The sequence below is a fragment of the Salmo trutta genome, chromosome 27 (assembly GCF_901001165.1).
Source record: "Salmo trutta chromosome 27, fSalTru1.1, whole genome shotgun sequence".
Taxonomy (NCBI): domain Eukaryota; kingdom Metazoa; phylum Chordata; class Actinopteri; order Salmoniformes; family Salmonidae; genus Salmo; species Salmo trutta.
The window spans coordinates 15,416,459-15,443,884 of NC_042983.1; the positions used below are offsets into that span (position 1 = coordinate 15,416,459).

The following is a 27,426-nucleotide window of genomic DNA, read 5'->3' on the forward strand; positions in this document are numbered from 1 at the left end:
TCATTTCCGGGATTGGTTCATTCTAATCGCGAGCCCTACCAGGAAAGAAGCCTCAGCTGACAGCGGTGTTCGGGTGCCGCAGACATTTCAGATAGTAGACAGATGTCAACTAAGAGTAACAACAGATTTAAACGAGACGTGTTTTACTCTTTGCGACACTTGGGAAGCACGCACACTGAACAGTAAAACGGGTAAGTTTTGTGTGTCTGTATGTGTGTGTTGGGGGGGAGTAGCCTAGGTGTGGCAGACATACCCAGAGTTGTGGTTGGCAGATCGTTTCAGCATTAAACTTTCATGTCATCTCAACCTGATGCTAAATCATGCTTCATTGGGCGGAATAGTTATTCTCCATACAAGTCGACAACTAGTGAAATAACTGACAGAGTATCTAGCCTACAGAACATAGCCCACTGAGCACCTGATCAAATAATAATGTAGGCATATCTATGATACAGGATGGGTTCCACGTGGATCTGATCCTCCTGGATCAGATACACGTTAACAGTGACACTAATACTCAGATTGTTCACTTGTCAAATAAAAAAACAACGATTGCAAAGCTAAACAAACCATACAACTCTATGCACAATAACTATTTTTAACATTTTCCACATAAAATTGTACAAAAACACGTTTACTTGAAGAACAGTGCAGATGTGAAGTTTGGTAACAGAATGATGTTTTGTGCTGTCATTCTGTTACCAAACATTACATCTGCACTGTTGGAATGCACCGTGGAATTGCCCTCCTATAGTATTCATATGTAGCCTCTATTTCTGTATCTGCTCCTCATTCTGTTTGGGGAATAAGAGCTGTGTATTAATAAACAAAACTTAATGATATTAAACAAAACTTTATGATTCACACTAATCAGTAGGGTTGTGACAATTATGGAATTTGGGGTAACAATTAATTGTCATGCAAATAGAAACTGTTGTCTTAATTGTTTTGAGCTTGTGATGCATCTTTTGAAAATTGCCTACTTGCCTAATGAATATCACAGCTTGGTGACACCCCTGTCTCAAAACTGGTTTTGACCGCATTGAACTTTTGGAAATGAAGCTTCTCCTCCCGAACATGCCGTTCTGCTCGTAAGATGAGTGAACTATATCTACTAGAATATAAAGTTGAACCTCCCCTTCTCCTAAAATACATGTATTAAGATTTTTGTTGTTGTTGTTCAGGGTTATTGTCATTAATTGTCGGTTAAACAATTATAGGATAACTTTGCCAGCCCTGTGAATAAGGCCTACATAGACAGCATGGTACCAAACACGAAGCCCTTCTAACCCAATAATAATGTAATGCTAAGTTTAAATGCATCAAATGTCCCATGTCTTGTAAAGATTGAGAACTACTTAAAGTTTGCCATAGATGCCAATATATCGTTTCAGACTTGGTCACTCCTGCTATGCTAAATCCCCGAAACAGATGTTTTTTCTGATGTCAAAGCAGTGTGTGTGTTTGTGTGTGTGTGTGTGTGTGTTAATTTCTTTCTTTCCTTAAACAACACCATGAACACGAAATGTTCTTCATATTGCTGATCCAGAGGAAAGGTTGTGTTAGCATGCTTATGTGACCAGGTAGGTGCATCTACTGTACAGACAGGCATCAGTCAGGATGATGTCATGTCCTCAGCATGTCAGTCAGTCTCTCTGACAAGAGTTAGGTTGTCCTCTAATTAATGTTCATTCCCTTGTCACTCTCTGACCTGCCCCCCCCCCACTCTCTCTCTCCCCCCTTTTTCTCATCTCTATCTCTCCCTTCCTCTCTTTCTCTTCCTCCCCCCCATATCTATCTGACCAGATGAAATGTGCCTGTATGCAGATCTGTTTAGTAGTCTATAATTTCCAGCTGTGGTGAATCCTCTGGTTAGCAGCACAGCCTGAGGCCTTATGCTTAGCTAGGCTGCCTCAATAACGTCACATGAAAAGTGTGTGTGTGTGTGTGTGTGTGTGTGTGTGTGTGTGTGTGTGTGACATGACTGCTCGCTCTCTTCCTCTCTTTCGGGCAAATTCACTGCCTACTGTTGCTCTAAAAGAGGATTTGGGTTTTCTGAAGAATTGGAAGCCTGTGTCATTACTGTGCAAGATTTATTTCAAAATGCCTTACAAATAGACTCCTCCCGCTCTCCATCTCTCAGTGATATGTGGTAGCAGGCAGCAGTATGCCATACGTGGACAGGCAGAACCGTGTGTGTGGCTTCCTGGACATTGAGGAGAAGGAGGGCAGCAGTCGCTTCCAGAGACGCTACTTCATACTGGACACACAGGGCAACACACTGCAGTGGTACATGGACAACCCCCAGGTACACACACACACACACAGTCATTATAGTACCTGTACAAACACACATGACCTCTGATGTGTCTGAGGCAGAGTGTGTTCAAATAGTGTGTGTGTTCCGCCGCTAGCAGGGTAGAGGAAGTGAAACTGGGAGTAGAAGGTTTTTAACTCTATCTCTGCCTGCATAAGTGCTTGTTGTTAGGCTTGGGCGAGACCCCGGTATACGGTATAAATGGTATATTTCGAAATACCGACGGTATGATTTTCAATACCATTTAAATAGATAAATATATACAGTGCATTCAGAAAGTATTCAGACCCCTTGAATTTTTCCACATTTTGTTACATTTTAGAATAAGGCTGTAATGTATTAAATGTAATTTTTTTCCCTCATCAATGGAATACCTCGTAATGACAAAGCGAAAACAGGTTTTTAGAAATGTTTGCAAATAAATTAAAACAGAAATACTTTATTTACATAAGTATTCACACCCTTCGCTATGATACTTGAAATTGAGCTCGGGTGCATCCTGTTTCCATTGATCATCCTTGATGTTTCTACAACTTGATTGGAGTCCACCTGTGGTAAATTCAATTGATTGGACATGATTTGGAAAGGCAAACATCTGTCTATATAAGGTCCCACAGTTGACAGTGCATGTCCGAACAAAAACAAAGCCATGAGGTCGAAAAAATTGTCTGTAGAGCTCAAAGACAGGATGGTGTCGGCACAAATCAAATCAAATGTATTTATATAGCCCTTCGTATATCAGCTGAAATCTCAAAGTGCTGTACAGAAACCCAGCCTAAAACCCCAAACAGCAAGCAATGCATGTGAAAGAAGCACGGTGGCTAGGAAAAACTCCCTAGGAAAAACTCCCTAGAAAGGCCAAAAACCTAGGAAGAAACCTAGAGAGGAACCAGGCTATGAGGGGTGGCCAGTCCTCTTCTGGCTGTGCCGGGTGGATATTATAACAAAACATGGTCAAGATGTTAAAATGTTCATAAATGACCAGCATGGTCAAATAATAATAATCATAGTAGTTGTCGAGGGTGCAACAAGCACGTCCGGTGAACAGGTCAGGGTTCCGTAGCCGCAGGCAGAACAGTTGAAACTGGAGCAGCAGCATGGCCAGGTGGACTGGGGACAGCAAGGAGTCATCATGCCAGGTAGTCCCGAGGCATGGTCCTAGGGCTCAGGTCCTCCGAGAGAAAGAGAGAATTAGAGAGAGCATATTTAAATTCACACAGGACACCGGATAAGACAAGAGAATACTCCAGATGTAACAGACTGACCCTAGCCCCCCGACACATAAACTACTGCAGCATAAATACTGGAGGCTGAGACAGGAGGGATCAGAAGACACTGTGGCCCCATCCGATGATACCCCCGGACAGGGCCAAACAGGCAGGATATAACCCCACCCACTTTGCCAAAGCACAGCCCCCACACCACTAGAGGGATGTCTACAACCACCAACTTACCGTCCGAAGACAAGGCTGAGTATAGCCCACAAAAATCTCCACCATGGCACAACCGAAGGGGGGGGGGCGCCAACCCAGACAGGAAGACCACGTCAGTGACTCAACCCACTCAAGTGACGCACCCCTCCCATGGACGGCATGGAAGAACACCAGTAAGTCAGTGACTCAGCCCCTGTAATAGGGTTAGAGGTAGAGAATCCCAGTGGAAAGAGGGGAACCGGCAAGGCAGAGACAGCAAGGGCGGTTCGTTGCTCCAGCCTTTCCGTTCACCTTCACACCCCTGGGCCAGACTACACTTAATCATAGGACCTACTGAAGAGATAAGTCTTCAGTAAAGACTTAAAGGTTGAGACTGAGTCTGCGTCTCTCACATGGGTAGGCAGACCATTCCATAAAAATGGAGCTCTATAGGAGAAAGCCCTACCTCCAGCCGTTTGCTTAGAAATTCTATGGACAATTAGGAGGCCTGCGTCTTGTGACCGTAGCGTACGTGTAGGTATGTACGGCAGGACCAAATCGGAAAGATAGGTAGGAGCAAGCCCATGTAATGCTTTGTAGGTTAGCAGTAAAACCTTGAAATCAGCCCTTGCCTTAACAGGAAGCCAGTGTAGGGAGGCTAGCACTGGAGTAATATGATCAAATTTTTTGGTTCTAGTCAGGATTCTAGCAGCCGTATTTAGCACTAACTGAAGTTTGTTTAGTGCTTTATCCGGGTAGCCGGAGAGTAGAGCATTGCAGTAGTCCAGCCTAGAAGTAACAAAAGCATGGATTAATTTTTCTGCGTCATTTTTGGACAGAAAGTTTCTGATTTTTGCAATGTTACGTAGATGGAAAAAAGCTGTCCTTGAAACAGTCTTGATATGTTCTTCAAAAGAGAGATCAGGGTCCAGAGTAACGCCGAGGTCCTTCACAGTTTTATTTGAGACGACTGTACAACCATCGAGATTAATTGTCAGATTCAACAGAAGATCTCTTTGTTTCTTGGGACCTAGAACAAGCATCTCTGTTTTGTCCGAGTTTAAAAGTAGAAAGTTTGCAGCCATCCACTTCCTTATGTCTGAAACACAGGCTTCTAGCGAGGGCAATTTTGGGGCTTCACCATGTTTCATTGAAATGTACAGCTGTGTGTCGTCCGCATAGCAGTGAAATTTAACATTATGTTTTCGAATGACATCCCCAAGAGGTAAAATATATAGTGAAAACAATAGTGGTCCTAAAACGGAACCTTGAGGAACACCGAAATTTACAATTGATTTGTCAGAGGACAAACCATTCACAGAGACAAACTGATATCTTTCCGACAGATAAGATCTAAACCAGGCCAGAACTTGTCCATGTAGACCAATTTGGGTTTCCAATCTCTCCAAAAGAATGTGGTGATCGATGGTATCAAAAGCGGCACTAAGATCTAGGAGCACGAGGACAGATGCAGAGCCTCGGTCTGACGTCATTAAAAGGTCATTTACCATCTTCACAAGTGCAGTCTCAGTGCTATGATGGGGTCTAAAACCAGACTGAAGCGTTTTGTATACATTGTTTGTCTTCAGGAAGGCAGTGAGTTGCTGTGCAACAGCTTTTTAAAAAAATGTTGAGAGGAATGGAAGATTCGATATAGGCCGATAGTTTTTTATAATTTCTGGGTCAAGATTCGGCTTTTTCAAGAGAGGCTTTATTACTGCCACTTTTAGTGAGCTTGGTACACATCCGGTGGATAGAGAGCTGTTTATTATGTTCAACATAGGAGGGCCAAGCACAGGAAGCAGCTCTTTCAGTAGTTTAGTTGGAATAGGGTCCAGTATGCAGCTTGAGGGTTTGGAGGCCATGATTATTTTCATCATTGTGTCAAGAGATATAGTACTAAAACCCTTTAGTATCTCCCTTGAGCCAAGGTCCTGGCAGAGTTGTGCAGACTCAGGACAATGGGGCTTTGGAGGAATACCCAGATTTAAAGAGGAGTCCGTAATTTGCTTTCTAATGATCATGATATTTTCCTCAAAGAAGTTCATAAATGTATTACTGCTGAAGTGAAAGCCATCCTCCATTTGCGAATGCTGCTTTTTAGTTAGCTTTGCGACAGTATCAAAAAGAAATTTCGGATTGTTCTTATTTTCCTCAATTAAGTTGGAAAAATAGGATGATCGAGCAGCAGTGAGGGCTCTTCGATACTGCACGGTACTGTCTTTCCAAGCTAGTCAGAAGACTTCCAGTTTGGTGTGGCGCCATTTCCGTTCCAATTTTCTGGAAGCTTGCTTCAGAGCTCGTGTATTTTCTGTATACCAGGGAGCTAGTTTCTTATGACAGATGTTTTTAATTTTTAGGGGTGCAACTGCATCTAGGGTATTGCGCAAGGTTAAATTGAGTTCCTCGGTTAGGTGGTTAACTGATTTTTGTCCTCTGACGTCCTTGGGTAGGCAGAGGGAGTCTGGAAGGGCATCAAGGAATCTTTGGTTTGTCTGAGAATTTATAGCACAACTTTTGATGATACTTGGTTGGGGTCTGAGCAGATTATTTGTTGCAATTGTAAACGCAATAAAATGGTGGTCCGATAATCCAGGATTATGAGGAAAAACATTAAGATCCACAACATTTATTCCATGGGACAAAACTAGGTCCAGAGTATGACTGTGGCAGTGAGTAGGTCCAGAGACATGTTGGACAAAACCCACTGAGTCGATGATGGCTCCAAAAGCCTTTTGGAGTGGGTCTGTGGACTTTTCCATGTGAATGTTAAAGTCACCAAAAATTAGAATATTATCTGCTATGACTACAAGATCCGATAGGAATTCAGGGAACTCAGTGAGGAACACTGCATATGGCCCAGGAGGCCTGTAAACAGTAGCTATAACAAGTGAGTGAGTAGGCTGCATAGATTTCATGACTAGAAGCTCAAAAGACGAAAACGTCATTGTTTTTTTTTTGTAAATTGAAATTTGCTATCGTAGATGTTAGCAACACCTCCGCCTTTGCCGGATGCACGGGGTGTATGGTCACTAGTGTAACCAGGGGGTGAGGCCTCATTTAACACAGTAAATTCATCAGGCTTAAGCCATGTTTCAGTCAGGCCAATCACATCAAGATTATGATCAGTGATTAGTTCATTGACTATAACTGCCTTGGAAGTGAGGGATCTAACATTAAGTAACCCAATTTTGAGATGTGAAGTATCACAATCTCTTTCAATAATGGCAGGAATGGAGGAGGTCTTTATACTAGTGAGATTACTAAAGCGAACACCGCCATTTTTAATTTTGCCCAACCTAGATCGAGGCACAGACACGGTCTCAATGGGGAAAGCTGAGCTGACTACGCTGACTGTGCTAGTGGCAGACTCCACTAAGCTGGCAGGCTGGCTAACAGCCTGCTGCCTGGCCTGCACCCTATTTCATTGTGGAGCTAGAGGAGTTAGAGCCCTGTCTATGTTCGTAGATAAGATGAGAGCACCCCTCCAGCTAGGATGGAGTCCGTCACTCCTCAACAGGCCAGGCTTGGTCCTGTTTGTGGGGAAGGGTACCAAAAATTATCTGCAGCATTGAAGGTCATCAAGAACACAGTGGCCTCCTCCATCCCCCTTCCTAGAGCTGTCTGCCGGCCATACTGAGCAATCAGGGGAGAAGGGCCTTGGTCAGGGAGGTGACCAAGAACCCGAAGGTCACTGACAGAGCTCCAGAGTTCCTCTGTGGGGATGGGAGAAACTTCCAGAAGGGAAACCATCTCTGCAGCACTCCAACAATCAGGCCTTTATGGTAGAGTGGCCAGACGGAAGCCACTCTTCAGTAAATGGCACATAACAGCCTGCTTAGAGTTTGCCAAAAGGCACCTAAAGGACTCTCAGACCATGGGACACAAGATTCTCAGGTCTGATGAATGCAAGATTAAACTCTTTGGCCTGAATGCCAACCGGTCACGTCTGGAAGAAACCTGGCACCATCTCTATGGTGAAGCATGGTGGCGGCAGCATCATGCTGTTGGGAGTTTTTTCAGCGGCAGGGACTGGGGGACTAGTTAGGATCAAGGGAAAGATGAACGGAGCAAAGTACAGAGAGATCCTTGATGAAAACCTGCTCCAGAGCGCTCAGCACCTCAGAATGGGGCAAAAGTTCACCTTCCAACAGGACAACAACCCTAAGCACATAGCCGAGACAACGCAGGAGTGGCTTCGGGACAAGTCTCTGAATGTCCTTGAGTGGCCCAGCCAGAGCCCGGACTTGAACCCAGTCGAACATCTCTGGAGAGACCTGAAAAAAGCTGTGCAGCGACGCTCCTCATCCAACCTGACAGAGCTTGAGAGGATCTGCAGAGAAGAATTGGAGAATATCCCCAAATACAGGTGTGCCAAGCTTGTAGCGTCATACCCAAGAAGACTCGAGGCTGTAATCGCCGCCAAAGGTGCTTCAACAAAGTACTGAGTATAGGGTCTGAATACTTATGTAAATGTGATTTTTATTTCCCCCCCCCCATTTTTTTTTTTTTATATATTTGCAAACATTTCTAAACCTCTTTTTGCTTTGTCATTATGGGTATTGTGTATAGATCGATGAGGGGGGGTAAAAACTATTTAATCAATTTTAAAATAAGGCTGTAGCGTAACAAAATGTCAAGGGGTCTGAATACGTTCCGAATGCACTGTGTGTGTGTGGTATACTGTACCAGTCAAAAGTTTGGACACCTACTCATTCAAGGGTTTTTCTTTTAGTTTTACTGTTTTCTACATTGTAGAATAGTATTGAAGATATCAAATCTATGAAATAACACATGGAATCATGTAGTAATCAAAAAAGTGTTAAACTAATCAAAATATATTTGAGATTCTTCAAAGTAGCCACCCTTTGCCTTGATGACAGCTTTGTACACTCTTGGCATTTTCTCAATCAGCTTCACCTGGAATGCTTTTCCAACAGTCTTGAAGGAGTTCCCACATGTGCTGAGCACTTGTTGGCTGCTTTGACTGACCTTCATGTCTTAAAGTGAAGGAAATCTGGAAAATTTCAAGAACTTCAAGTGCAGTCGCTAAAACCATCAAGCACTATGATGAAACTGGCTCTCATGAGGACCACCACATGAAAGGAAGACACAGAGTTACCTCTGCTGCAGAGGATAAGTTCATTAAAGTTACCAGCCTCAGAAAATGCATCCCAAATAAATGCTTCAGAGTTCACTACTAAAGGACACCAATAATAATAAGAGACTTGCTTGGGCCAAGAAACACGAGCAATGGATATTAGACCGGTGGAAATCTGTCCTTTGGTCTGGAGTCAAAATTTGAGATTTTTGGTTCCAACCGCCGTGTCTTTGTGAGACATATAGTAGGTGAACGGATGATATCCGAATTTGTGGTGCTCACTGTGAAGCGTGGAGGAGGAGGTGTGATGGTGTGGGTGTGCTTTGCTGGTGACACTTTTGATGATTTAATAAAAAGTCAAGGCGCACTTAACCAGCATGGCTACCAGAGCATTTTGCAGCAATACGCCATCCCATCTGGTTTGCGCTTAGTCGGACTATAATTTGTTTTTCAACAGGAAAATGACCCAAAACACACCTCCAGGCTGTGTAAGGGCTATTTGACCAAGAAGGAGAGTGATGGAGTGCTCTATCAGATAACCTGGCCTCCACAATCACCTGACCGCAACCCAATTGAGATGGTTTGGGATGAGTTGGACTGCAGAGTGAAGGAAAAGCAGAATGCCAAGAGTGTGGAAAGCTGTCATCAAGGCAAAGGGTGGCTACATTGAAGAATCTCAAATATAAAATATATTTTGATTTGTTTAACACTTTCTTACTAAATGATTCCATATGTGTTATTTCATAGTTTTGTTGTCTTCACTATTATTATATAATGTAAAAATATAGAAAAACCCTTGAATGAGTAGTTGTGTCCAAACTTTTGACTGGTACTGTATATATTTATATATAATTTTTGTGTGGAGGGGTTGAGGACACCTCTGACTCGCAAGAGTGCATGCTACGCCACTGCTTATAACTAACTATAAGTTATGTATAACTGTAATAAATATATATATATATCCAGCTCAGGGCCACAGCTATGCATTTGCTTTGGTAACTTTTTAGCAAAGTGGCTAGATGTAAAGGTCAAGCTTCTTGGTTACAGCAGAGACATTCAATCCCCTCCTGGATCAAGATCCCTGTTGCCTAAATTGTGTTGTGCGTCCCCTCAAAAAAGTATATATACAGGTATATTATTTTATTATTTATAGCAGCCCTTGTGTGCACATTCGGTAATACCGTATACCCCGGTATGGTACAGAAACGCTTTGACGGTATGAAAATCTGGTTACCGCCCCACCCTAGTTGTTGTGTTACTGTGTTTATTACACTGTTGTGTTGTTGTATGTCTGCCTCTAGAACCTGCCTAGTGGAGCGAACGCAGTTGGGATTCTGCAGCTGACGTACATCTCCAAGGTAACAACACCCTTAAACAGACTACTTAGTAAGGGCAATGTTTTTGACTGATTCCAGACTCTCATCTTCTCTCTCATCTCATCTGCTCCTTCGTTCGGTGGTTAGGTGAGCGAGGCCACGGGGAAACAGAAGTCCAAGACTGAGTTCTGCTTTGGTGAGTCAAAGTGTTTGTTTGAGTGCTTCCGTTTGCATGAGTATGAGAGTGTAAAGTCTTCTCATGGCCCTGGTGAAACACGTTCAGTTGTGTGTCATCTGAATCGTTCCATGTCATTTCAATAAGCCATGACACCCACCATCTCAGATTGTTCTGAAATTGTTTCTGTAGTTTGAAACATTGGCATTCTTCAAAGTGTTTGAGAGATTGAGATACATTGTCTAGATAAAGTAAGATATCGTCGTCGTATAATGACATGATGTTATCCGTAGAATTGAGAGAGATTGGTGTAATTTATTTTGATTGCCGAACTGCCTGGGCCAGGGGCTCCATAGACAGGTTGGTTGTTTAGCAACAAAACCGATGTGTGTGCAACAGTGGGGCAAAACAGACAGGGTTCGTTTAGATTGTTGACAATATACAGTTGAAGTCGGAAGTTTACATACACCTTAGCCAAATACATTTAAACTCAGTTTTTCACAATTCCTGACATTTAATCCTAGTAAAAATTCCCTGTTTTAGGTCAGTTAGGATCACCACTTAATTTTAAGAATGTGAAATGTCAGAATAATGATGATTTATTTCAGCTTTTATTTCTTTCATCACATTCTCAGTGGGTCAGAAGTTTACATGCACTCAATTAGTATTTGGTAGCATTGCCTTTAAATTGTTTAACTTGGGTCAAATGTTTTGGGTAGCCTTCCACAAGCTTCCAAATTTTCAATGGGATTTAGGTCAGGGCTTTGTGATGTCCACTCCAATACCTTGACTTTGTTGTCCTTAAGCCATTTTGCCACAACTTTGGAAGTATGCTTGGGGTCATTGTTCATTTGGAAGACCCATTTGCGACCAAGCTTTAACTTCCTGACTGATGTCTTGAGATGTTGCTTCAATATATCCACATAATTTTCCTGCCTAATGATGCCATCTATTTTGTGACGTGCACCAGTCCCTCCTGCAACAAAACACCCGCACAACATGATGCTGCCACCCCCATGCTTCACGGTTGGGATGGTGTTCTTCGGCTTGCAAGCATCCCCCTTTTTCCTCCAAACATAACGATGGTCATTTTGGTCAAACAGTTCACCGGGGGCACCGGTGTCGAGGTAATTGAGGTAATTATGTACATGCAGGTAGGGTTGTTAAAGTGGTAATAACAGAGGGTAGCAGCAGCATAAGGGGGGGTTGCAAATAGTCTGGGTAGTCATTTGATTAGCTGTTCGGGAGTCTTATGGCTTGGGGGTAGAAGCTGTTTGGAAGCCTCTTGGACCTAGACTTGGTGCTCCGGTACCGCTTGCCCTGCGGTAGCAGAGGGAACAGTCTATGACTAGGGTGGCTGGAGTCTTTGACAATTTTTAGGGCCTTCCTCTGACACTGCCTGGTATAGAGGTCCTGGATTTGCAGGAAGCTTGGCCCCCCCCGGTGATGCACTGGACCTTACGCACTACCCTCTGTAGTGCCTTGTGGTCGGAGGCCGAGCAGTTGCCATACCAGACAGTGATAAACGAGTCAGGATGCTCTCGATTGTGCAGCTGTAAAACCTTTTGAGGATCTAAGGACCCATGCCAAATCTTTTATTTTATTTACGTCCCTTCCAAATTACCCTTTGTGATTGGCTTTGTTATTCATTTCGAGTAATAGTTGATCTAATTGGTTCCAAAATATTAAATAGCCCTCAGAAGGAATACTGTCCCAAACAGGTGATTTGTCTTTATTCATGCTATCCAATGCCCTTTTTAAGTTCATGGAGAGAGATTTGGGCTCCCATCAAACTGGCTTCCTCAGTTGAGAGAAGAAGAGTTCTTACATCTTTAAAAAGGACTTTGTCTGGCTTGGAGTGGATTTACAATCAGAGGGGTACAATTCTTTATAGGAACGGGGGAATCTTTGTCACGTGTGCTCCCACTCTGGCCTCTAGGTCACCAGGCTGCTCGTTATGGCGCACACCTGTCACCATCGTTATGCGCACCTCCGCGTCATCAGACTCAGCTGGACTCCATCACTTCCCTGATTACCTTCCCTATATATGTCACTCCCTTTGGTTCCTTCCCCAGGTGTTATTGTTTCTGTTCCTGTATTGTCTGTGTGCCGTTAGTGTTTCTCATTTTTTGTATTATGTTTATTTATTAAAACACTCACTCCCTGAACTTGCTTCCGAACTCTCAGCGCACGTCGTTACACTTTAGTTGATATAATTTGGGTTCTGATAGTAATTCACCTGATTGAGTTTCAATGGTTACAATATCCCTTAATTACTGCGACGCTTGTTAGCCAGAAGACAACTGTGTCGATTACCATGAAACTAATGCTTAAGTTTATCTCCACAGATGGAATATTCTGCTCTCTGTCTTATCAATAGATTTAGTTCTGTCTTGACTTTGGAGAGAGTAGTTGCACTGAAAAAAGTATTTGTTGAGAACGCTCTAACTTCGTTAACAACTTTTCCAATTCTGATATCTTCTTTTAAATGTGATTTATTCAGCCCAGAAGCAAATGTAGTTGCATTGTTTTTAATAAAACCTTTGTCCCATAAAATCAGAGAATCATCAACTGAATTTTTGTTAATAATTATGATTTAGTTCAATTCAATTTCATGTGTGTTTCTCGGAGCATTGCTCTATCGATGTGGTTTTAGACTATTAAGATAGTTAGAATGTTTGATAGAACTATTAAGGCCTTTCAAATTCCACAAGAGAATAGCTAGTGTTGCCATTGTTTTACTAAAATGTAATTGTTATCTTTAATGTTGATTAGCCCATGGATGTAAAATAAAAGCAGGACCCACAGGGAAACTCACCCATTGGTCCGCTCCCCACTTAGAAGACACTCTCTATAAACCATTGACACTACCTTATGGTAAATAATGCAAGCTACTTCAATGACTAATTTCTTTGAACAAGGGAAAAGAAACATGACCAGATTCACAGGGAATGCATTACAGTCGTGGCCAAAAGTTTTGAGAATGACACATATTAATTTCCACAAAGTTTGCTGCTTCAGTGTCTTTAGATATTTTTGTCACATGTTACTATGGAATACTGAAGTATAATTACAAGCATTTCATAAGTGTCAAAGGCTTTTACTGACAATTACATGAAGTTGATGCAAAGAGTCAATATTTGCAGTGTTGACCCTTCTTTTTCAAGACCTCTGCAATCCGCCCTGGCATGCTGTCAATTAACTTCTGGGCCACATCCTGACTGATGGCAGCCCATTCTTGCATAATCAATGCTTGGAGTTTGTCAGAATTTGTGGGTTTTTGTTTGTCCACCCGCCTCTTGAGGATTGACCACAAGTTCTCAATGGGATTAAGGTCTGGGGTAGATTTTGTTCCCTGAGCCACTTAGTTATCACTTTTGCCTTATGGCAAGGGGCTCCATCATGCTGGAAAAGGCATTATTCGTCACCAAACTGTTCCTGGATGGTTGGGAGAAGTTGCTCTCGGAGGATGTGTTGGTACCATTCTTTATTCATGGCTGTGTTCTTAGGCAAAATTGTGAGTGAGCCCACTCCCTTGGCTGAGAAGCAACCCCACACATGAATGGTCTCAGGATGCTTTACTGTTAGCATGACACAGGAATGATGGTAGTGCTCACCTTGTCTTCTCCGGACAAGCTTTTTTTCCGGATTCCCCAATCAATCGGAAAGGGGATTCATCAGAGAAAATGACTTTACCCCAGTCCTCAGCAGTCCAATCCCTGTACCTTTTGCAGAATATCAGTCTGTCCCTGATGTTTTTCCTGGAGAGAAGTGGCTTCTTTGCTGCCCTTCTTGACACCAGGCCATCCTCCAAAAGTCTTCGCCTCCTGAGCAAGCTCTGTACTGGTGCCCCGATCCCGCAGCTGAATCAACTTTAGCAGACGGTCCTGGCGCTTGCTGGACTTTCTTGGGCGCCCTGAAGCCTTCTTCACAACAATTGAACCGCTCTCCTTGAAGTTCTTGATGATCAGATAAATGGTTGATTTAGGTGCAATCTTACTGGCAGTAATATCCTTGCCTGTGAAGCCCTTTTTGTGCAAAGCAATGATGACGGCATGTGTTTCTTTGCAGGTAACCATGGTCTGTTATTCAAACTCAATCAGCATGACAGAGTGATCTCCAGCTTTGTCCTCGTCAACACTCACACCTGTGTTAACGAGAGATTCACTAACATGATGTCAGCTGGTCCTTTTGTGGCAGGGCTGAAATGCAGTGGACATTTTTGGGGGGGGGATTCAGTTAATTTGCATGGCAAAGAGGGACTTTGCAATTCATCTGATCACTCTTCGTAACATTCTGGAGTATATGCAAATTGCATTCATACAAACTGAGGCAGCAGACTTTGTGAAAATTAATATTTGTGTCATTCTCAAATCCTTTGGCCGCGACTGTACATGATATGGAGAAGCAAGCCACAGCTTCATACTACTTGTCAAAAATAGAGAACTGATACTGTATACTGGTTGTTGGGGTGGGATTGGCGTGGGGTGTGAGGGTTCTGTGGGTGGCTTAAAAAAATATATTAAAAAAAATACAATTCCTCATGTCTTACTAATTGGTAGGAAGACGTTTGGTCCGAATCGGATGTTGGGTACTATATTAATTGAATATTATCTGAATCCTATACATTAAAATGGCCAATTTGGGTGCAATCAGTTAGGTTAATTTCTCATAGATTAAATTATATTTCAACAAAATAATGTTTCAGAAATGCTAATTGTTTCTTTTGCTAAGAACAATCTAACATGGTGGGTGTTAACCCTCTTTTTGAGGTGGAACAACCCATACCTGTTCTGTCCTTCTTGCAGTGATCAGTGCTATTATAACCTCTGTATTTATGTTCTGTATTTCTGTGTATCACTATGTCTGCAGTGATCAATGCAGTGTCTCGGCGTTATTTCCTCCATGCCAACGATGCTGCTGACCTGAAAGACTGGGTCCTCGCTCTGAACAAAGCTACCAAGATCACTGTGAGTACCAGAACTCCTTTAGCTAACGTTACCATTAACATATGGTAACATTAACATAACATATCACTCATCTAATCATTACACGTATAACCAGGCGTGTAACTTGCGGTCATGAGAGACAGGTCAATTTGCCCTTATAATAATTAACAGCCTTGGTTTCTCAAATAACTGCCTCGCCTGGTTCACCAACTACTTCTCAGATAGAGTTCAGTGTGTCAAATTGGAGGGCCTGTTGTCCGGACCTCTGGCAGTCTCTATGGGGGTGCCACAGGGTTCAATTCTTGGGCCGACTCTTTTCTCTGTATATATCAATGATCTCGCTCTTGCTGCTGATGATTCTCTGATCCACCTCTATGCAGACAACACCGTTCTGTATACTTCTGGCTCTGGGCACTGTGTTAACAAACCTCCAAACTAAATGCATGCTCTTCAACCGATCGCTGCCCGCACCCACCCGCCCGACTAGCATCACTACTCTGGACGGTTCTGACTTAGAATATGTGGACAACTACAATTACCTAGGTGTCTGGTTAGACTGTAAACTCTCCTTCCAGACTCACATTAAGCATCTCCAATCCAAAATTAAATCTAGAATTGGCTTCCTATTTCTCAACAAAGCCTCCTTCACTCATGCTGCCAAACATACCCTCGTAAAACTGACTATCCTACCGATCCTTGACTTTGGCGATGTCATTTACAAAATAGCCTCCAACACTACTCAGCAAATTGGATGCAGATCACAGTGCCATCTGTTTTGTCACCAAAGCCCCATATACTACCCACCACTGCGACCTGTATGCTCTCGTTGGCTGGCCCTCACTTCATATTCGTCGCCAAACCCACTGGCTCCAGGTCATCTGTAAGTTTTTGCTAGGTAAAGCCCCGCCTTATCTCAGATCACTGGTCACCATAGCAACACCCACCCATAGCACACTCTCCAGCAGGTATATTTCACTGGTCATCCCCAAAGCCACCTCGTTTGGCCGCTTTTCCTTCCAGTTCTCTGCTGCCAATGACTGGAACGAATTGCAAAAATCACTGAAGCTGGAGACTTATATCTCCCTCACTAACTTTAAGCACCAGCTGTCAGAGCAGCTTACCGATCACTGCACCTGTACACAGCACATCTGTAAATAGCCCACTCAACTACCTCCCCATATTGTTATTTATTTTTGCTCTTTTGCATCCCAGTATCTCTACTTTCACATCATCATCTGCACATCTATCACTCCAATGTTTTATTATTTCGCCACTATGGCCTATTTCCTTACCTCCCTAATCTTACTACATTTTCACACACTGTATATATATATTTTTCTATTGTGTTATTGATTGTACATTTGTTTATCCCATGTGTAACTCTGTGTTGTTGTTTTTGTCGCACTGCTTCGCTTTATCTTGGCCAGGTCGCAGTTGTAAATGAGAACTTGTTCTCAACAGAGGTGAAATACAACATTTACAAATTTGATTGATAGGGGAAATAAGTTCCCTCCATAAAGCACCAGGCAGCTACTTGATTTCTGTGTCTTGACACCACACAGTGCTACTCCTTTCCTCATTTTAAGATTGCCCCCACCCACCCAACGCTAATTATGCTTTTGGTTTGGCACGCTCACATACTCTCACAATCTCTCATCTATAATATGAGGAAATGGTGAAACAGGACAGCATGATTTGTGTTTTGAGGTTTCACAGAGCACATTCCAGCACAGTGTGTGTTGAATCCTATATTCAGCCTGTGGGGGGGGGGGGGGGGGGGGCTTTCCACACATACACTGTTTATAATACTGTATATACCATTTAGCAGATGCTTCTATTCAAAGCGACTGACATTCATGTGTGCATACATGTTATGTACATGTGGTCCTGGGAATCAAACCCTATCTTGGCGTTGCAAATGGAGGTCTTCACGGAGCCGCTTGTACCCGAATACCCGAGACCCGATCCGAGACCTGAGCAAGTCCGGATCCAGAATTCTAAAAAATGTCACGTGTCTGGGCCGGATCGAATTTGATTTTCACGGGTCTCAGGTATGTGTAGTTTTAATTGACTTGTCCAGAAGGACCCATACAGATCAGAACGCGACTGCTGCATTAGAGAGAGAAATCGTATAATTTATGCTGCCGCTCTTTACTTTTCACAAGAGTGGCGCGTGAAGCTTGTTGTTGGCCAATCATAAGTCATCAAAGTGGCAATAGGCTACAGTCAGAGCCTCCGTGTGTGGCAAAAGTTAGGACATATCTAATCAATGGAAGATGGAATTAAAATGAAGGAAAGTTAAAGGAGAAGGATGAGCTCCAAGAGCCAACAGATAGGCTGCTACTTTATATTCTGAATGGAGTTGTTGTTGTTTGTAGCTGTAGGATGAGAAAGCACATGCAGCTTCAATTAGCCTAGATGGTTAGTTAACCAGGTTCTCCTGGTTTGATGCAGTCAAGACAGGTACAACGTAATCATATTGGATGATAAATAACCTAGCTACAGTATGGCAGCTATTAGTCTACTATAGTGCGAGTCGACTTGTTTGGTTGCGGTCTCTCCCTCCCTGTTCCCGTGTCACACACTCACACACACACAAACAGCATGGCCCCTGCTAGAGCGTCACCTGTCCCTCGCTTTATCAGCTCCGGTTAATAAATTACCTTAAAAATATACTTTTCTGCTGCTTCCCTCACTCGGATCGGACCGGGTCTGGATCTGACCAGGTCTATACGGAACTGGTCTAGTTGGCCTTGGGTCCATTTGGAACGGGTCTCTATACAGTGGGGGGAAAAAGTATTTGATCCCCTGCTGATTTTGTACGTTTGCCCACTGACAAAGAAAGGATCAGTCTATAATTTTAATGGTAGGTTTATTTGAACAGTGAGAGACAGAATAACAACAAAACTATCCAGAAAAACGCATGTCAGAAATGTTATAAATTGATTTGCATTTTAATGAGGGAAATAAGTATTTGGCCCCCACTCAATCAGAAAGATTTCTGGCTCCCAGGTGTCTTTTATACAGGTAACGAGCTGAGATTAGGAGCACACTCTTAAAGGGAGTGCTCCTAACCGCAGCTTGTTACCTGCGAAAAACACACCTGTCCACAGAAGCAAGCAATCAATCAATCAGATTCCAAACTCTCCACCATGGCCAAGACCAAAGAGCTCTCCAAGGATGTCAGGGACAAGATTGTAGACCTACACAAGGCTGGAATGGGCTACAAGACCATCGGCAAGCAGCTTGGTGAGAAGGTGACAACATTTGGTGCGATTATTCGCAAATGGAAGAAACACAAAAGAACTGTCAATATCCCTCGGCCTGGGGTTCCATGCAAGATCTCACCTCGTGGAGTTGCAATGATCATGAGAACGGTGAGGAGTCAGCCCAGAACTACACGGGAGGATCTTGTCAATGATCTCAAGGCAGCTGGGACCATAGTCACCAAGAAAACAATTGGTAACACACTACGCCGTGAAGGACTGAAATCCTGCAGCGCCCGCAAGGTCCCCCTGCTCAAGAAAGCACATATACATGCCCGTCTGAAGTTTGCCAATGAACATCTGAATGATTCAGAGGACAACTGGTGAAAGTGTTGTGGTCAGATGAGACCAAAATGGAGCTCTTTGACATCAACTCAACTCGCGTGTTTGGAGGAGGAGGAATGCTGCTTATGACCCCAAGAACACCATCTCCACCGTCAAACATGGAGGTGGAAACATTATGCTTTGGGGGTGTTTTTCTGCTAAGGGGACAGGACAACTTCACCGCATCAAAGGGATGATGGACGGGGCCATGTACCGTCAAATCTTGGGTGAGAAACTCCTTCCCTCAGCCAGGGCATTGAAAATGGGTCGTGGCTGGGTATTCCAGCATGACAATGACCCAAAACACACGGCCAAGGCAACAAAGGAGTGGCTCAAGAAGAAGCACATTAAGGTCCTGGAGTGGCCTAGCCAGTCTCCAGACCTTAATCCCATAGAAAATCTGTGGAGGGAGCTGAAGGTTCGAGTTGCCAAACGTCAGCCTCGAAACCTTAATGACTTGGAGAAGATCTGCAAAGAGGAGTGGGACAAAATCCCTCCTGAGATGTGTGCAAACCTGGTGGCCAACTACAAGAAACGTCTGACCTCTTTGATTGCCAACAAGGGTTTTGCCACCAAGTACTAAGTCATGTTTTGCAGAGGGGTCAAATACTTATTTCCCTCATTAAAATGCAAATCAATTTATAACATTTCTGACATGCGTTTTTCTGGATTTTTTTGTTGTTATTCTGTCTCTCACCGTTCAAATAAACCTACTATTAAAATTATAGACTGATCATTTCTTTGTAAGTGGGCAAACGTACAAAATCAGTGGGGATCAAATACTTTTTTCCCCCCACTGTATTAAAAACGTGAATTCATGCATATCTGTTCCGGATGGGAATTCCCCAGGTCCATTTCGGAACGGGTCCAACTTTTCGGACCCGTGAAGGCCTCTAGTTGCAAGTGCCATGCTCTACCAGGACCACACACATGTGCTGTTTGTGCTGTGGAGCTGCAGTAAAGATCTGACACACACACACACGCACTCACACACAAACTTCTTGACCAGAGAGTTTAATGCTGAAGGCCTGTAACTCCTCCCCTCCACACTTCTACAGAAGGCTGAGAGCAGCAGTTAGTGGTTATGTCCCAATAATCTTAGTCTTTTTTTCTCCTGAAGTGTGCACTCGTTCACCACTCCACATACATTTGAAAACATTGGATTGGTGTAGGCCTAGAGGGAGTTTCCATATACAGTGCCTTGAAAAAGTATTCATACCCCTTGACTTATTCCACATTTTGTGTTACAGCCTGAATTTAGATTTTTCTCATGTATCTACACACAATACCCCATAATGACAAAGTGAAAACATGTTTTTAGAAATGTTTGCAAATTTATTGAAAATGAAATTCAGAAATATATCTCATTTACTTAAATATTCACACCCCTGAGTCAATACAATTCAAGCTCTGTCAAGTTGGTTGTTTATCATTGCTAGACAGCCATTTTCAAATCTTGCCATAGATTTTTGAGCTGATTTTAATTCAAAACTATATCTTGGCCACTCAGGAACATTCATGATGTCTTGGTAAGCTACTCCGGTGTATATCAAATCACATACACGTGATTAGCAGATGTTATTGCAGGGGTAGCGAAATGCTTGTGCTTCTAGCTCCGACAGTGCAGTAATATCTAACAAATTACACAACATATACCCAGTTCCCAACAAATCTAAGTAGAAATTAATTAAGACTATATACATATGGACGAGCGACGTCAGAGCAGAACGGACTAAAATACAGTAGAATAGTATAGAAACAACAGTATATACATATGAGATGAGTAATGCAAGATACAGTATGTAAGCATTATTAAGTCAATGAGACACCGTAGAATAGTATAGAAAACAGTATATACAAATGAGATGAGCAATGCCAGATATGTAAATAGTATATTTGGCCTTGTGTTTTAGGTTATTGTCCTGCTGACAGGTGAATTTGTCTCCCCGTGTTTTTTGGAAAGCAGACTGAACACCAGGTTTTCCTCTCGGATTTTGCCTGTGCTTAGCTCTATTCCATTTCTTTTTATCCCAAAAAACTCCAGAGTCCTTGCCGATGACAAGCATACTCATAACATGATGCAGCCACTAGCCTACTTTTAAATCTATAGTGTGGTACTCAGTGATATGTTGTTGGATTTGCTCCAAACATAACGCTTTGTATTCAGGACATAAAGTTAATTTATTTTATTTTTTATACTTTAGTGCCTTATTTCAAACAGAATGCATGTTTTTCGTATATTTTTGTTCTGTACAGGCTTGCTTCTTTTCACTCTGTTATTTAGGTTAGTATTGTGGAGTAACTACACTGTTGTTGATCCATCCTCAGTTTTCTTCCATCACAGCCATTTTACTCTGTAAAATCACCGTTGGCCTCATGGTGAAATCCCTGAGCGGCTTCTTTCCTCTCCGGCAACTGAGTTAGGAAGGACGCCTGCATCTTTGTAGTGACTGGGTGTTATTGATACACCATCCAAAGTCGATTTAATAACTTAACCATGCTCAAAGGGATATTCAATGTCTGCTTTTTTTTATCCACCTACCAATAGGTGCCCTTCTTTGTGAGGCATTGGAAAACCTCCCTGGTCTTTGTGGTTGAGTCTGTGTTTGAAATTCACTGCTCGACTGAGGGACCTTACAGATGATAATTGTATGTGGTGGGTGAGGTAGTCATTAAAAAATCATGTTAAACATTATTTCACACAGTGAGTCCATGCAACTTATTATGTGACTTGTTAAGCTAATTTTTACTCCTGAACTTATTTAGGCTTGCCATAACAAAGGGGTTGAATATTTATTGACTACATTTTTAACTAATTTGTAAAAATGTCTAAAAACATCATTCCACTTTGACATTTTGGGGTATTATGTGTAGGCCAGTGACACAAAATCTCAATTTAATCAAATTTATATTCAGGCTGTAACACAACAAAATGTGGAAAAAGTCAATGGGTGCGAATACTTTCGTAAGGCACTGTAGCAGTCATTTTCTTTCCAATCCATGAAGGGAAGTGTCACACTTCGGGAGGAAGGAGAGATTATTGGAACCTGTGTCAGAAAGGTCACCACTGTCTGTGGCTCTGTGAGGCTGAAGTGTGGTGCTGCTCTGTTTCTTCTCTATTGTCACCTGCCCTCACACAACTCTCGCTCTTCCACTTCCTCATTAACTGCCCTGTATTCCCATTGAAGAAACCCTGTGTGCCTTATGGGCCTTGTTTATCTCACATTTCTTGTTTATCACTCCATAAATATGTTGTAATGCATTTATAGTTTCATAGGATATCAATAAGTAAACCTGAATGGTAATGTGTTGTTAGCTAAATGCCAACTGCTAGCTGTGTGTTTGACTTATTGCTCAAACTGTTGTTCGATGTAGGTCCCAAAAGCAGGGCCTCTCCAGCCCAGATCAGAGGTTTCTACGGTAACCGGTGAGGCAGGGGGTAAGAGGCTGGCCTACAAGACTGAGATCATCGGGGGAGTGGTGGTGCACACACCCATCTACCAGGTACTATGGTCTAGACCAAATACACTATTGCCACGATGACAGTGAAGATGGCGATGACGGTGATGATGATAGTTGTGAGGATGATGATTGTGTGTGTGTTGCAGAATGAGGGGGAGGAGATTGAGGTAGGGGACAGGAGGGTCTCCTCTGTAGGCAGTAGACCAGGTGTACTGAGGTGTGGCTATTGTGTCAAACAGGGTAACGTGGTGAGTACACACACACACACACACACACACACACACACACACATGCGTGTACACACACACACACTTGTGAACTAATCTGTTGTGTGTTTCAGAGGAAAAGCTGGAAGAGACGTTTCTTCACACTGGACCACAACGCTGTCAGTTACTACAAGTGTGAGATGGTGAGGTCATATCCTGTCCCTCTCCTCTTCTCTCCTCTGTGTGTGGCTCTGGGTGGTAACGCTGTTGCTGTTTAGACCTCAGTGGGGTGTAATTACAGATGTCCTCAAATGGATTTGGGATAGGAAATACAAACCAAGCCAATACATTGTAGGAAAAAACATGTGTCCTCCATGTTTGTCTTTGGTTCTGCTTTTGTGTGTTTAGTGTTCTGTGTGACAGATATGTCAGTGGAATAGAGTAAAGTGGTGTTTTTCTGATGTGCGTTTGCGTGAAACCTGCATTTGATATGTATTTCAGGATAAGGAGCCTCTGAGAGCTGTTCCTCTGAGAGACATTCAGAAGGTCCATGAGTGTCTGGTGAAATCTGGGTGAGAGTCACACACCTCTCTTTCTCTCGTTCTCTTGACACAAGACAAAAACACATACAAACACAGAAGCTCAATGTCTTACCCACTCATCTCTGTCAGGGACCTGCTGATGAGAGATAACCTGTTTGAGATCATCACCAGCTCCAGGGTCTTCTATATCCAGGTAGGTAGGTGTGTGTGTGTGTGTGTGTGTGTGTGTGTGTGTGTTGTCGTCAGTTGGGCTTCCATCTGTGTTGACTCCTCTCTGGCTTGATGCTCTGTTGCTCATGTGTGGCCTTACTTCTGTTTTTGGAGAAATGGACAGGATGTTTTTTGTGAATTGGAGGAGAACTTTCCCAACACTTAACCATAAGAACAATAACATCCCTTGTCCCCCCATGGGAGAACAGCTGACTAGGGGCAGGGGCCTCAGATCACAGAGCGGTGTGTGTGTGTGCTTACTGAGTTGTTTAAGCGTGATGTGTAAGCATGTGCTGGTTGTGTTGCAGACGGACACTCCAGAGGACATGCAGGGCTGGATCAGAGACATTGAGTTGAAGATACAGGACTTCAGAGGCCCTGCCAAGGTAAAGGTAGATTTAGATGCATACGAAAGCCTCATATCACAACTCCTCAGAATTTGCCCCACATGACCCGATGGGCCGACTAGCAATTCAGACCAGTACTATTAGTGGTCCTTATGGCATGCCCAAATGCAAGCGTGATTCAGTGGGGGAATTGGAAAAATTGAATCTCTCTCTCTCTCTCTCTCTCTCTCTCTCTCTCTCTCTCTCTCTCTCTCTCTCTCTCTCTCTCTCTCTCTCTCTCTCTCCTCTCTCTCTCTCTCTCTCTCTCTCTCTCTCTCTCTCTCTCTCTCTCTCTCTCTCTCTCTCTCTCTCTCTCTCTCTCTCTCTCTCTCTCTCTCTCTCTCTCTCTCTCTCTCTCTCTCTCTCTCTCTCTCTCTCTCTCTCTCTCTCTCTCTCTCTCTCTCTCTCTCTCTCTCTCTCTCTCTCTCTCTCTCTCTCTCTCTCTCTCTCTCTCTCTCTCTCTCTCTCTCTCTCTCTCTCTCTCTCTCTCTCTCTCTCTCTCTCTCTCTCTCTCTCTCTCTCTCTCTCTCTCTCTCTCTCTCTCTCTCTCTCTCAGGGTTCTGTATTTACGTTTGCCTCCTCTCTGTATCGCCATGGTAACTCCTCCCACCCACCCTCTGTGTTCCGTGGTCGCCAGGGAGATGACAGGAGACCCCCACTAGTGAAGTCATGTTCTGTGGCCCCGGGGTGGCAGCCCTGGACCCCCGTACCCCAAAGAGAGGCTCCCGCTCTGGGCACACTGGACAAGGACAGTCCCTTTAGCAATCTGCCCTCCAGTCTTTCCTCTCGCTCCACCTCCACCTCCTCATCTTCATCCTCCCCCTCCACTCCCACTCTCATCCCACAGGGGGTCCCAGCTCCAGCCCTAGCCAGTGGTGTGGGGGTCCCAGCCTGCCCTGGCCCCATAGCTCCAGACCCCTCCAGCAGCCGGAGGAGACACCGCTCTCAGCCTCAGCCCCCCAAAGACCGCAGCTTCCCTTTCAGCCTGGACGATGATGGCATCCGCACCACCGACGTCTAGAACCAACCACGTCTAGAATCAACCACTTCTAGAATCACCAAAACTCTGGATCCAACAATATATAGAACCACCATCTAGAACCAATGTGTAGACAAACAATGACACTTGTTTTAGTGCTTTCTACCGTTGAAAGGCTGAACCTACCTCCCCCACCCCCTTCTCCTCCACTCTAAGAGTTTCACAGGCCTGCTGCTGAAGCTACGTCTGCTGTGGGTCTGTTTGCTGAAGTAGCCCTGGTGGGGGAGGGTAGTGATGTAAACTGGGGTTCCTGGATGCGTTCTCTCACTGAGGAGTGTGTCAGTAGTGGCTGTGGGCTTTTGGTATAGAGGGTGACTCAGAGAGAGCAGTGTTGGGCAGACTGGGAGGGGTTATCAGTATTAGAGTGTCTGGTGGAATGTGAAGGATATGTTATATTTTATTGTACGATTTCCTCTTTAAACTTGAATTTAGTCCACCCAGGTACTGAGATGAAGGAAGGTGGATGCTGTGGTGGAGCCTGGTCTGTCTCCCGAACACCCTCCACGAGTATGAGTCAGCTGGTCTTTTGCTTGTATTAACCAAGGCTACGTCCCAATTGGCACCCACTATGGGTCTTGGTCAAAAGTAGTACACTATATAATGAATATGGTGCCACTGCCAATTGGGACCGAACCCAAGGGTCCCATTCTATCAATAACCTGGTCATGGAACATGTTAGTGTCTGTGGCTCTGCCTGTTGGTAGACAGTCCTGTTCCCTTGTTAGACTGCATCCAATTGCGTCAAATCGCTACATCAGCAACACATTTTGTAAATACGCTTTTAGCGTATTTCTGCACGTTCTTCCACATACCGGATTCTCTTGCTCAAATGCAAATGATCTACTATGGTATTGTGTCATGTCACATGTTGTGTTTTCCCCTGCCTGTACCTCATCGACCCAGGTCCAGGTGTGCTTTTCCCCTGCCTGCACCTCACCGACCCAGGTCCAGGTGTGCTTTTCCCTTCTCTTTAAACTTAACCTGTCATGTTTCTGATTCTTTACATAGACTCCTGTTATAAATCACAAACATCAATATCTGCTTTGTGTGTGTCAGACATGGGTTCAAATACTATTTAATGTATTTTAATATAAATATACTCCCATACATTTAACCCAGGTATTTGAAAATAGTATTTGAAATAAGTATTTGAATATACTTTTAAAATACAATTTGGTCGACTATTTGGTTTTTACAAATAACTCAAATAAAAGTACCTGTTTTGGGCTGTGTATTTGAAAATACTGAAATACATAGAAAAAAGTATTTCAATAACAAATGCTCAAATACACATGTATTTGAACCCAGAGTGTGTGTGTCTATCTGTGTGTGTTGGGTTCATCATGGTTGACTGGCTGGTCAAACATTTTAGAAACAGGGTAATGTTTGTTTTTAAGTTAAGGTATCTTTGATATCTGTATATGTTCTTTTAGCATTTTGCAGTACTGTCATTCCGGAAAGAGAATGGTTAAATGCTCATGTCTGCTATTTCTAATGCAATTTCATGTATTTTGCTCTTCTGGTTACTGTTTTCTCTGATTAATTCCTGTGGTACAGTATTTCAAATGTAATGGACTGCCTTCTACCTCGTACCTGGTGTCCACTCACCTACCTGATCATAATGGTGTTGTTTTTTAACTTGTAAGCAAGTGCATTAAATAATAAGACAAAAGCTTTTTAGTTCTATTGTAAAGTTGTCTGATTTGAAACCAATCTAGTTTTGGCCAGTACTTTTGATGTGAAGTGAGTGTATGACCCGCTCAGTCCTGCTATAATAGTTAGTTTGTCATCCTGTGATCTGACAGTGTCACTGGTGCGCTGGATACAAGCAACACAAAGAACTTAACAGATGGTGTGAGAAAAAGACAGACAGAAATACCGTTTTTCTCTCCTATTATATCTCCTCCTCTTCTTTTATTCCCATCTCTCTCCTAGAGGTGAGATGAAGTGACCCCAGACCGTCCACCCTGGCCGGCCCCGCCAGAGGCTGTGTTAAGTGAAGTCTTTCACACGTCCAGTGCTGAAACCTGTGACCCAACGCTAACCCAGACCACCCTGCCTGGGGACATGCCTCCTGAGCTCTGTACCATGGTGGGGAAAGGTGTGAGCCACAGTAAAGGCCACATTAACACAGTAAAGGGCCTTAGAGCATCACAAATGTCAGCTGTGTTGACATGAGTTTTCAGCCTTTAAAGACTGACATCCCAGAAGGGATAAAGTCTCCAACTGGAAGGAAGGGGCTTTTTAAAGGGAGCATTTAAACAGGACTGACTGATGGAGGACGAGGAAGGTTGAGGAGGAGATAATGATGTCTAGGAGAGGAGGAGATAATGATGTCTAGGAGATGATGTCTAGGAGAGGAGGGGAATAATAATGCCTAGGTAAGGAGGAAAGGAAGAGGAAATAATGAGAGGAGATGAGGAGGATAATGTCTAGGAGAGAAGGATAATGATGTCTAGGTGAGGAGGATAATGATCTCCTCTAGGAGAGGAGGAGGAGATAATGATGTCTAGGTGAGGAGGAGGATAATGATGTCTAGGTGAGGAGGAGGAGGATAATGATGTCTAGGAGAGGAGCAGGAGGATAATGATGTCCAGGAGAGGAGGAGATAATGATGTCCAGGAGAGGAGGAGGAGGATAATGATGTCCAGGAGAGGAGGAGGAGGATAATGATGTCTAGGTGAGGAGGAGGAGGATAATGATGTCCAGGAGAGGAGGAGG

The 27,426-nt window shown here is 43.4% G+C and overlaps 1 protein-coding gene across 1 annotated transcript; it reads left to right on the top strand.

The window, feature by feature from the left end:
* On the top strand, positions 1-26,385 carry LOC115164410 (pleckstrin homology domain-containing family A member 2). The gene is made up of 12 exons (XM_029716852.1): positions 1-191; positions 2,144-2,308; positions 10,132-10,188; positions 10,294-10,342; positions 15,194-15,291; positions 22,236-22,364; positions 22,469-22,570; positions 22,663-22,731; positions 23,030-23,100; positions 23,200-23,263; positions 23,589-23,666; positions 24,223-26,385. Exons 2-12 carry the CDS (start codon positions 2,168-2,170, stop codon positions 24,685-24,687), a joined length of 1,323 nt encoding a protein of 440 aa, XP_029572712.1. The 5' UTR covers positions 1-191; positions 2,144-2,167; the 3' UTR covers positions 24,688-26,385.
* The last annotated feature ends 1,041 nt before the right edge of the window (positions 26,386-27,426 follow it).